This window comes from Perissodus microlepis, chromosome 7 (assembly GCF_051167445.1).
Source record: "Perissodus microlepis isolate ML-2025 ecotype Zambia chromosome 7, ASM5116744v1, whole genome shotgun sequence".
NCBI classification, from domain to species: Eukaryota; Metazoa; Chordata; class Actinopteri; order Cichliformes; family Cichlidae; genus Perissodus; species Perissodus microlepis.
The window spans coordinates 25923851-25935050 of NC_140467.1; the positions used below are offsets into that span (position 1 = coordinate 25923851).

General features: G+C 38.9%; 1 protein-coding gene and 1 long non-coding RNA gene across 3 annotated transcripts; one reads left to right on the forward strand and one right to left on the reverse strand.

Moving 5' to 3' along the window:
* Positions 1–123: 123 nt before the first annotated feature.
* Positions 124–8679, forward strand: LOC146383188 (uncharacterized). Of its 2 annotated transcripts, none has more exons than XR_014800611.1 (4): positions 124–159; positions 7858–7900; positions 8095–8150; positions 8248–8679. It is a non-coding gene; the product is annotated as an uncharacterized LOC146383188 (long non-coding RNA). The 2 variants fall into 2 exon arrangements; XR_014800610.1 differs by lacking the exon at positions 124–159 and adding an exon at positions 7703–7766.
* LOC146383189 (uncharacterized) lies at positions 2175–3254 on the reverse strand. The gene is made up of 5 exons (XM_084932553.1): positions 3198–3254; positions 3060–3106; positions 2864–2922; positions 2321–2777; positions 2175–2235 (listed from the first exon to the last, which is right to left on the reverse strand). The coding sequence occupies exons 2-4, from the start codon at positions 3062–3064 to the stop codon at positions 2365–2367; spliced, it is 477 nt and encodes a 158-aa protein (XP_084788679.1). The 5' UTR covers positions 3065–3106; positions 3198–3254; the 3' UTR covers positions 2175–2235; positions 2321–2364.
* Positions 8680–11200: the final 2521 nt, after the last annotated feature.

The following is an 11200-nucleotide window of genomic DNA, read 5'->3' on the forward strand; positions in this document are numbered from 1 at the left end:
GAGACGGCAAACAGAGCCTTGCATTTGCGCCCCTCCCCCCTCTGCTCAGCGCTGAGCTGAGGGGTAGTTACACTCCTAACAGCACACAACAAGAGCAGGAGGGAGAGGGAAAGAAAGAGAGCCGGGAGCAACAAGAGACAACACCATCACATTGGAAAGGTACAGTAAAGAAAATGAGTGACACCAAGAAAAGAAGCAAAGTCTGGAACCATTTCAATCTTATTGACAAAACAAAGGCAGAGTGTAGAGTCTACAAGAAAAGGATATCATATAGAGCCGGCTCCACAAACAACATGCACAGGCACCTAAGAACCATCAGTGCAATGGGAAGATAAAACAAAGTCAGTTGAGTGTGATATTAATATTTCTAAATGCCAACCTTTCCCTTAAAGATCTGGGCGTTCTTTTTTTCCATATTTTAATTTATATTTTATTGTGTTGTGGTTTGCAGTGTTTTGTGTTGCTTCACTTTATATTTGTTTAAAAGGAAAAAGCTGAAAATTTAAGTAGTTAAAAGTTGAAATGTATGAAATGTAAATAGTTGGTTTTTGTATTTTATAATTTATTTATTACATTTTATGTGGAGTGAATAAATAAAAGTATATTTACAGTGGCCCCTAGAGACAAAGCACATTCACACTCCAAAACAACGGAAGTGCTCCAGGATGCTAAGGGCCATGTTGAGCTTTTGTTACCTAGTGGCTACACAAGCCAGGAAGTACCAACAATCGGATTGGGTGTGTGGTAGTAACAGGTAAATGTTTTTTGTTTTTTTTTAATTATTTGAATTAATGAGTGTTTGTGTATTAATACAAAAACAATAGACATGAATTCGATTGTGTAATTTAAGTGATCTAGGTAGCTCTGTTTTGGAAGTTCAGTTAACGCTAGAAATGTGTTTGGGAGTTTGTACGTGCTTTGGAATTTCTAAGTGCTTTGTAGTTTGTACGCGTTTCGTCTCTAGGGACCCCCATAAATATTTATATATAAACATACATAAAGAGAACCACGTTTTTTACATTACTAATTCCTTTTGTGCATAATTTTATATTGTTGATAATTAATTAAAGCAACAAAACAACCTGAAGAGCCGGTTGGGAGCCAAAAGAGCTGACTCTTTTTAGCGAGTCAAGCCGATTCTCTAAAAAGAGCTGGAAATCCCATCACTACTGGCAAGTGCCGGAGGGTAGTTTCCAACAGTGGGTTCAGAATTCGGGGTGTCACGTGATGCACGGGACTTAAAACAGTTCCGGCAGTGCTTACCGCTGCTTTAAATGGAGACAGTCAATTTTGGGAAATTATTAATCTATAAATGCATTAATTTCTCTTATTTACATAACAAATACGTGTTGACATACATATGTATTTTTACAGTAGAATATATGAGGGTTAGTCTGAACAGTTACTAAGACCCACTAGCTAAAAACAATTTTGGCTGTTCACCAAAAGCCAAACCCCCCAAAAAGCCATACTAATTAAAATAACATGGCTACAAAAATCTATTAATAACAACAAAATAATGAAGATTGTTATTTTAAGATTTTGAACGTCTAAAGTTAACAGTACCATGTGCAGTACTTGTATAAGTTATTAAGATAGAGAAAAGCAGAAGGGAAGAGACTGAGAAAAGAGCAAGCAAGTGTGAGCGAGAAGACATTGCTTGAAATGAGGAAGAGCTTACACCTCCCAGTCAGCATACCAATGAGGCAGGAGAGGGACAGTGTCCCAGAGACAGAACATGTAGACACTCAGTGGGTTCTCTTGAAACAATCCCCCCCCCCCCATCATCTATCCATTCTGCATAATTTAACAGATCTAGCATCAGAGATATTATCGATTAATCCGTTGTGGAGAGCGCCAGATTTTTTCACTAATAATTTTGATACCCAATTGGAGTCTGGCTTGTAGTAAATATTTTTTAATCAACATCAAGTTATGTTCTTAAATTATTTTTTTAATTATTCCTTGCCCAGTTATTAAAAGTGAATTTTGTGCACACTTTTGCATCAAAAAAAAAAAAAGTATGATTATAATTCTTTATTGTAAAAAGCCTTCTGCTTGGATATCAATACCTGATATTTTTTGGCAAACTTTCAGAACTGTCAAACATGCATCTATATGCAATTAACCCTTAAATTGTTAAACACCAGCTTAGGAGGAAATAAGTAGCATCGTTTAAGTTTAAAGCAATTTATTAAGTATTTTGGCAACTGGGCAAAGAGTCATTGGACATACCTGAGAACAGAGAAGAGCAGACAAGTTAATCAACCAGTTATCATTCACACCACTCAAATGAAAAGCCAAGAGTAATTGAACTCACCAAGAGTTAATAGGCAGCTTTGGCTGGAGTTTGAAGATTGCATGTCAAGAAAGTGTGTAGCTGGTGTATGGGTATAGCAGCATAGGTAAGCCAACAGACTCTGTGGGGGTGTAACGGGTTTGGGCAAACACTGCTCTTCCTCTTTGGTAGCGTGAACGAGAGCCAGTAGTGTAGACTGGTTCCAGACCAGACACGTCACTAAAAACAGGCTTGTTTACGTCACCGCTGGTATCAGTGTAAACACTGTCCCCCCCTGTATAGCCACTAGTGAACCAGTCATCCCCAACCATCTTGTTACTCCGGTAACTACGAGGACCAGCACTGGAGTCTGTGGTGATGTGGGCATAGCCGTCGTTTGCCTCATAATTTGGACTGTCTTGGGAATGGTCATAAAAAAATGCTCCCTCCTGCATGGGGTATGTGTCCATATCGTCATATTCCATATCAAATCCATAATCTGAGGAGAAACAAGGCAAGAGCCAGAATGTATTCGAGGCCACTTAACTTTGTTCAGCTTTCTCAATTTTGTTAGTGTTATCATACCATATTCTACAGGAACACAGATGACGCTTCCAATCAGCAGACATGAAATCCACAAAACCCTAGAAAAAGTCATTTCAGAACATAAGGTTTAAGCCAATATTTAGCCGTTTACCCTCACTGCTTTAGTACCCATTTATCTTGATGCAGCAGACAGGCCCTTTAAAATTTAGCTTTAGACTTAAACATAATTACTCACCTCATTCTGCTGCAGTTTGAGTTCTGACCTGCCCCTGAGAGCCTGTACTAATACAAAAATGGAGAAACCCTGGTCAACCATAATATATCAATAATCCCAGCCAACACAATCAGCCACAAACTCATAGCTTCTACCAACCCTGTAACTTGTGCCAAGAACTTCTCCTTAGTTGTTGCAACCTACAGAAGCTGCTTTTATATGATCCTCAGTGCAGCAGGAGCTGATTGCTTAGTGATAGCAGCTGCCTTTGAAGTTAATTGCAAACAGCCGGCTTCTCAGTTCCCTCACTTCGCCTTTACCCTTATAATTGACGATCCATTTATTTACACTGATACATGGACCAGAGAACCACCTTAGCTCTGTATTGCAAAACAGAATTTGAGGTTTAAGGAAGTTTGTATTGAAAAACAGTTCATCACTCAAAGCTTTTTAACACAGTCCTCTTTAGGGACATCTGGTGGCCAGAAATATGAAGAGCAGCTTGAATCTAAAACGTATAATGAACTGCTTCATTATGACTGCCCACTCTACAGAGCTATGGTGCTTTGAATATGTTTTTTGGGGGGTGAAAAAATTATCTTATGTCTATTTTAATAATAAATAATTCAGACAAATAAACCTTCCTTGTTTAAACATGTGCCATGGTTTGTTTTCTTTTTGCTTGTGACGTCTTGATGTTTTTTTTTTTTTAACTAAAACTAAAATACACTATATATAACAATGTACAACACAATCTTATAATAGGTTGGGAGTTGTGCTGTGAAGTCCCTGCCTCCACGTGGTGGATTAGCACTGTTGCTGCACAGCAAAAAGGTCCTGAGTTCAATTCCACCGTCAGGCCGGGGTCTTTCTGTGTGGAGTTTGCATGTTCTCCCCATGTTTGTGTGGGTTCTCTCCGGGTACTCCGGCTTCCTCCCACTGTCCAAAGACATGCAGCTTGTGGGGATAGGTTAATTGGTTAATCCAAATTGCCCATACGTGTGAATGCGGGAGTGAATGTGAGTGCGAATGGTTGTCTGTCCCTGTGTGTTGGCCAGACTGGCGACCTGTCCAGGGTGTACCCCGCCTCTCGCCCTATGACAGCTGGGATAGGCTCCAGCGCCCCCCGCGACCCTGAAAAGGATAAGCGGATGGATGGTACTTCCATAATTATAACTATATGTAACCTATAGTGTATTCCTTATGTCCATTTTATACCTGGGAGCACAAGTGCTGATGAACTGTTTTTTATTTAGGCACAGGCAGGGCGTCCTCTTTTCCTGGCTCTAATTATGACGCACACTGGTTCGCTCCTTCTGTGACTGTTCAGACTAACAAAGCCCTGGCATAGTGTTTCTGAAGCAGTGTGTTGATGTTTTTTGACAAATATGCTGGAGCTTCAGCTTCCATTACTACTTAGTACTATAACTATTAATATCTGAAGGCTGTGTCTAAATGCTGACCTTTATGGGACTACTGTTGTAGCAAAAGGATTTTTGTGTGAGCCTATCTTAGTCTGCATGTGTGTATTTTGTAAAGATTTGTGTGTGCCTATTGAAATCTCTCTCTCTCTCTCTGTGTGTGTGTGTGTGTGTGTGTGTGTGTGCTCTCAGAACTATACACATGTATTTAGATCTCTTTGTGCATTTTCACATCTATGTGTATATAATCACATTTGTAAATGTGTGAATTCATCTGTTCAGTGATTTGTGAATGTGTACAGAAATCTGCAAATGTGTATTCAGAATGTGTGAAAGTTTTATTTAAATGGAAAAATCTGAAATCTGAAAAGTAATGACTGAATCTGTAGGTTTTGCTGAAAGCACTGAAAATACAAAGAGGTTATCAGTTACAAGTTACCCAGCTTTTCAGTTGGTTGGTTAAATTCATCAGTGCAATTTAAGTGTGGCGTTGAACAGATGGTAGTGGTAACTGTGCTGATGCAAGGCAGGCTTAGGCTATGGACTGTGGATTGTGCTTGCTCAAAGCAGGGGCGGATCTTCTGTGGTGGCAATAGGTGGCATGTGCCATCCTAAAATAATCTCTTCTCACCCCTAGTGAGACCCTAGTTTTGCATATGATAATGCTGTTTATTAAAAACCCTAGGCTAGCATTAACCCTTTGTGCAAGTGTAGAAACAATTAATATGAAATACATTTTTCAATTACACAATATAAATATATTGTGTAATTGAAAAATGGTTCATCCCACTGGGTCCCCTCAAAGTCATTAGTTTTCCTCACACAATGAGAATGTATGGAGACACAGCAGATGTAGCTATGAATGGTGTAACAGGAGAAGGTGAAATACAAAGCAAGATGAAGGAGAATAAGCTGGAAAGGACAAGCAACAGAGGAAGAAGAAATAGACATATAGCCTAAAATCCAAACCAAAGAAGAAGAACACATTAAAAAAAAAGCTCTTAGAAAAAACGGAAAAAAGTGACATATTGCCCTAACTGACAGAATACCTGAAGCTCATCCGAGTGACTTCTTCAGTCTCAGCTGACTGCAGGTTTCCCCAATCTTATAAACAGTACATTGCATAATGACTGAAACCAGCCCAGTGAAGGAACAATGGGCTGGGAGGTCAGTAAATGAGACACTATTTTAATAGACTGCATTGGTGTTCAGTAACAACATCTACTGGATTTTAAAAGGTCATAGCAGGCAACCTGGACAAAGAGTGTGGTGAAAGACTGAACTAGATACGTTTATTCTGACATCTGGGACCTATACTACGAAGCAAGTTCAACATATCCAGCATATTTTTCCATTACCCTAACACTGTTGATCAGGATAAATGGTCACAGAAACATGGCTATCTACAAACTAGGTTAACCCAGAGAATACTCACATGAAAGGTGTGGTGTTGGCAGCATCTGACCAATCTAAAAGAGGTGTTTCACAGATCATATCACTTTTCTCCCACAGAAAATGATCTATATGACACCTACACCAGAGACATTATCAAATGGTAATGAAATTATCTATAAAGAACACAAAATAAAGAAAATAAAATAGTGGAGGGCAACACTGTTGTAAGAGACTTTCTAAGAACAGGAGACCATCATCGATCATTAAAGTGGTGATATAGAGCTACTCTAATGTGCAGCCAAGTGACGGCACATTGGTCATTGTGTTCAGAATATGGGGTTGTCGTGTGCTTAGCAAGCAGTAGGAATGTGTCACTAAAAAGTGACAAAACTACACTGATCTACAATAACGCCTTCAGGCAAGCCAGGTTGCACGTTCCAAAGATCAGGACCACAGTAACTGAAGGCCCCCTCAGCACACTTGGGTCTGATTTACATTTGGGACAGAGCGAGCAGTGTGATCTCACTTGTTTCCCCTTTTCAGATTCTTACTTTTCTCTGTCTACACTGAAATTGAGAAGAAAAAATTCAAAGAAGACAAAAAGGATAATTTAACTAAGAGGAATCTGCTTCTGTTGTAATACTTCTGCCGTGATCTTCAAGAACTGTGTGCTGCAGAGTATAGACTGCCTGCTGCACAGTGCACACTGTGTGCACACGGTGTGGGATCAACATTATTTTCTTAAGTAACCTGTGACGGCTCATGTGCTTTGGATTTTGTAAAGGTTAATCAGTTTACCTCAACCTCAATTGTAACTTTTTGTTCCATGGCTCTGGTTCTTTGTTCTAGTGTAATGGTTTTAGAAAAACAATTATGTTTGTTTATTTAGTGAAAATATTTTTTAGCAAGAATGACTTTTATTTCTGTCATCATTCTTTCAAGTATAGTTTTTTTTTTAATTGATTACTGCTTTTAATTTCTGGAAATATAAAATGTCATCAGTGACCACTGTGTCATTGCTACAATTAGACAATTCTCAAAACCAAGCCTGGAATTCTTGTAAAACGAAACATAAAACATTTTCCTGTATAGGGATTTGTAAATGTTGTACATGTTTTTGGCTGGGATAAGCTTTATCTTATTCCAAACGTGAAAAATTTATGGGAATTTTTATATGAAGGTTTCATTAAAATCATTGATAAACATGCTCCATTAAAAAAATAGAGATTTTAAAGTTGTAAAAATACCTGGTTCACTCAAGATCTTTTAAAGTTACTTCATGAGTGTAATGTGGTGTGAGCCAAAACCAGAAAAACAGATCCTAGCTCAGATTGGAAATGCTTTATAGAGCTCTGCAATAAATGCATTGTGACAAGAATAAATGCAAAGGCTGCATATTTTATCTCAGAAAATGTAAACACTCCCTTAAAATTTTGGAAAACAATTCAGTTACTAAATGGATAAGATACTGATTCAGACCCCCGCCCCCACATACATAATCAAAGATAATGAGAAATTTGACAAAAAGAATGAAATACATAGTATTTTTAATAAGTATTTTATTAATTCCTAAAATGTTATTAAAACTCTAAATGCTACCTTGTGAAATGCATCCGGTCTGATTTGAAGCTGTGAGAAGGATGGAACAAAACTGTGTTGGTGATGAAAGGTTTAGAGACTTTAAGAGGACACAATTTGGTGGAAAGACAATGTGGAAACAACTTAAGATGGTAGAATAAAAGGGAAGGGAGGGAAACATGGGGACATCTCCACAAATGAGAAGCTACCTATTTCCAATTAACTACACAGGCAGCTGTTACCACTGAGCAATCAGTCCCCTCTGCAGCAAAGATCATATAAAATCAGCTCTTGTTGTTTCTAGTTGGTATGTGGAAGCTCCTGTTGCAATGAGGTACAGTGCTGGTATTGAGTATGCAGTGTAGTTTATTTATTGGTCTGTTATGCATCTTTTTTTTTTTTTTTTTTTGGGGATCCTGTAACAGGCTCTTGGGGAGGTTGAAACACCTTACTCTACAGCAAAATGAGGTAAGTGATGCTTTAAAACAACTGAAAAAAAGAGTGCCGTAATCCAGCGGCGTCTGCATTAAAATCAGAAATTTGAAAAACGGTTCATGTGCAGTGATGCTTCATAGGAAGGGTGCATTGTGGGTGTGGCTTGGATGATGTGTACATATCATGATTTTTATTTATTTATTTTTTTTAAAAAACATGGTCTGCAGGTTGTTGTGGCTATCATGTCTCACTGGAAGCATCACTTATGCACCTGTGGAAAAAGGTAAGAGGTTTACTAAGCTTAAATGATTGACCGGTTAAAGTTAATGGGAACTTAAATGTATTGGCTAAGTCTTAGCTTCCATTAATTTCTCTTCTAGGGCTGGGACTGAAAAGAGCTGAGACACCACAAACTCTTCCTTGGTATACATTCAGGGGAACGGGGAGTGATTCTGACAAAGCACCAGAACGTACTAGTAGTAGCTATGGAGTACAGAGCCGTCCTCCATATACCCTGTATGGTGCTCCAGCAGCTGGTTTGTTGGGATATACAGTGGGTCAGTATGGAGCTCCAGCAGTTGGCTTTGCAGTAGGTCAGTATGGGTCTCCGGGAGGAGGTTCGGACAGATATGCAGCGGGTCAGTAGCAGACAGGACCTACACAGTTTAACACTCAATCTGGCATCAACAATGACGAAAACAAGCCAGTTTTCAGTGACGTGTCTGGTCTGGAGCCAGTCTACTCCATAAGTTCCCATTCACGCTACCACAAAGGAAGAGCGGCTTTCGCCCAAACCCGCTACACCGCCACAGAATCTCTTGGTTTGTCTGTGCCGCTATTCCCATACACCAGCTACATGTTTGCTCCTCACATTGTCTACTGAAGATCTGGGACTAGCTCTTTTGAATTGGGTTTCTTAAGCTAGTGATGGTTGATGGACTTGTCTTTACCTTGCAGGTGTTAATGTTGTGTCTCTGCTGCTTATGACTCAAAATTTGTCAATAAATGACTTTGGTTTGACTTGTTTAAATCAATTCTGATGCCTTTTGCCATGTTTCCTGAGGCAATATTCCAGAAACTGGCAGTCTTGTCACTATATATATATATACACCAACCTTAAATGTGAAAATGATCAAATGTCAAAATTTGAGCCATGCAATTTAAACTAGGACAAAATGGTCTTTACTGTCACCTTGAAGGCTTTCTTATATATCGCTTACTGTGGACACAATTGCAGGGCACAGAGGTAAGGTTAAAGGATGTTTTAACAGTCTGACTCAAGCCTTGGGAATTACAGGCAGCTTTATGATGCTTGTGCAGCAGTACCAACTCCTTGAGGCTAAGGCAGGGGTGGGCAATTCCAGGCCTTGAGGGCCGGTGTTCTGCAGGTTTTAGATCTCACCTTGGGTCAACACACCTGAATCACATGATTAGTTCGTTACCAGGCCTCTGAAGAACTTCAGGACATGTTGAGGAGCTAATTTAGCTATTTAAATCAGCTGTGTTGGTTCAAAGACACATCTAAAACGTGCAGGGACACCGGCCCTCGCGGCCTGGAGTTGCCCATCCCTGGGCTAAGGGCACTGCAGGAAGGTCATCTAGCTCATCTTGCAGCTGTTTGTCAAATACAACTACTAATCTAGTTAAGAGTGGACTTCTGTAAACCAGTCCACCTCCAAGTGATAACAAGGAAAAAGCACAAAAAACCCTTATAGCTCTTTCTGAGTCTCGCCTGAACTCAAAACATTCATTACAATGTTGTTCAGTAAAGATGGGCAGCTATTAGGTCTGTTGGATGCAAATTATGTGACATTACAGCCAAGGCTCAGCCATAAAGCCCCGAAACTTAACTGCCGAGAGCAAAAAGCGAGGAAAAAAAAAAGAAGTGGTAAATGTAAAACAGTTTTACTTTTCAATGCCATTTTTTTTAATGCTAAAATTGAGTGTTGCTGTTCTGGAACTATAAATACACATTTACAGATTCCTTTGAAAATTCAGAAATGTCTGTACAGATTTACCGATTTATTCAAAACATTTAAAAATTGATTACACACACACAAATCTGCACACAAATCAAAATACACACATGCACAAAATGTTTTGCCACAATGATAGTCTTATACAACTGCTAGAAATAGAACTAATTGAACTTGCTGAACCCTGTATTCCCCAGGTAAGGGGAGAAAAGTGATGACAATTCAAAGAGCTCAGGCCTGACAGGGAATGTACAGTCTTTTTCTTTTTAATGAAAATGATTAGCCTATCACAATGAGATAATGCTTGCTTCACATGGTACTTATAAACGTGTTGATTTCCTAGCATTTTATTTTTGGCAACAAAGAATAAATTAAGTCTGACTCTGCTCCCCCCTCCTTATTTCATGATTTGGTTTAGTCCAAGTGGTGCTGATGCTGAGCATTAAAGTAAGGATGGCACCTTAAAAGTAAAGTCTGGGTTTCAAAAAAGAAAAGGGAGACAGTGGAAATTAAACTCATAGCAAGCTCCACATGAAAGAAACAGTTTGACATTTACTAGTATCAGTTAGCTTACTTCATTTCTAACAGAAAATGTGTTCTGTTAATATAGCCAACATGCAATTGGTGCAGACAGACCCTTTCTACATATGTACGCAAAATCAATTCTCTGACAATCCACTGCCAGGCCAAACAGATCAAACCCCTGGCTCAGGCTTAGTTATAGGTGAGCTCTTTTATGTCAAACACTGTGTCTAATTGCAGGAGGGCCTTTGGGAATTTAGATTAAAACCTTTTTGAGTTTAACTAGGTCTAAGGACAGAGACATATTTTAGTTGGCTATACTTTGTTTGAAAATTAATATCCAAAGGATTATTAAAATTATATTTCCCAATACTAAATATTATATATAAACACATTTAAGGAGTAAAAAAACCCCAACTTTTACTTTTTCATTTGGTATAAGGTACCAATCAGTGTAAACGAAATGAATGAGTAAATAAATAAATAACATTACCATTAAAAAATAAAATGTAAAGAAAATGGCACATGTCTCAACAATCTTGAGCAAAATCAAAATCTAAGCAAAATATATATCCATGTTTGCAATGTGCTATAGTTTTAGTGCTGGAATGGTTTCCAAAATTAAACGGTGGGGCCCAAGGTGATATTTGTTTTCACGGGTCCCCAAATCCCTGCAGGCACCCGTGCTGGTCTGTATCAGAAAGGCGACACAACCTCTCACCGATGCTGCCTCCATCTGCAGCTTCAACCAAGTACAAGTCTCCAGTTTTGTAACTCATGTTCACGATTTCAATTCTGTCCAACCAGCAAACCGACACAACCTAACCATGCCATG

What these genes read in the sequence shown, in the direction of transcription:
- LOC146383189 (XM_084932553.1), bottom strand. An exon ending in CTGTGTTCCTGTAGAATATG is followed by an intron (nt 2,778 to 2,863) that starts GTATGATAACAC and finishes GTTTCTCCTCAG; the next exon opens with ATTATGGATTTGATATGGAA.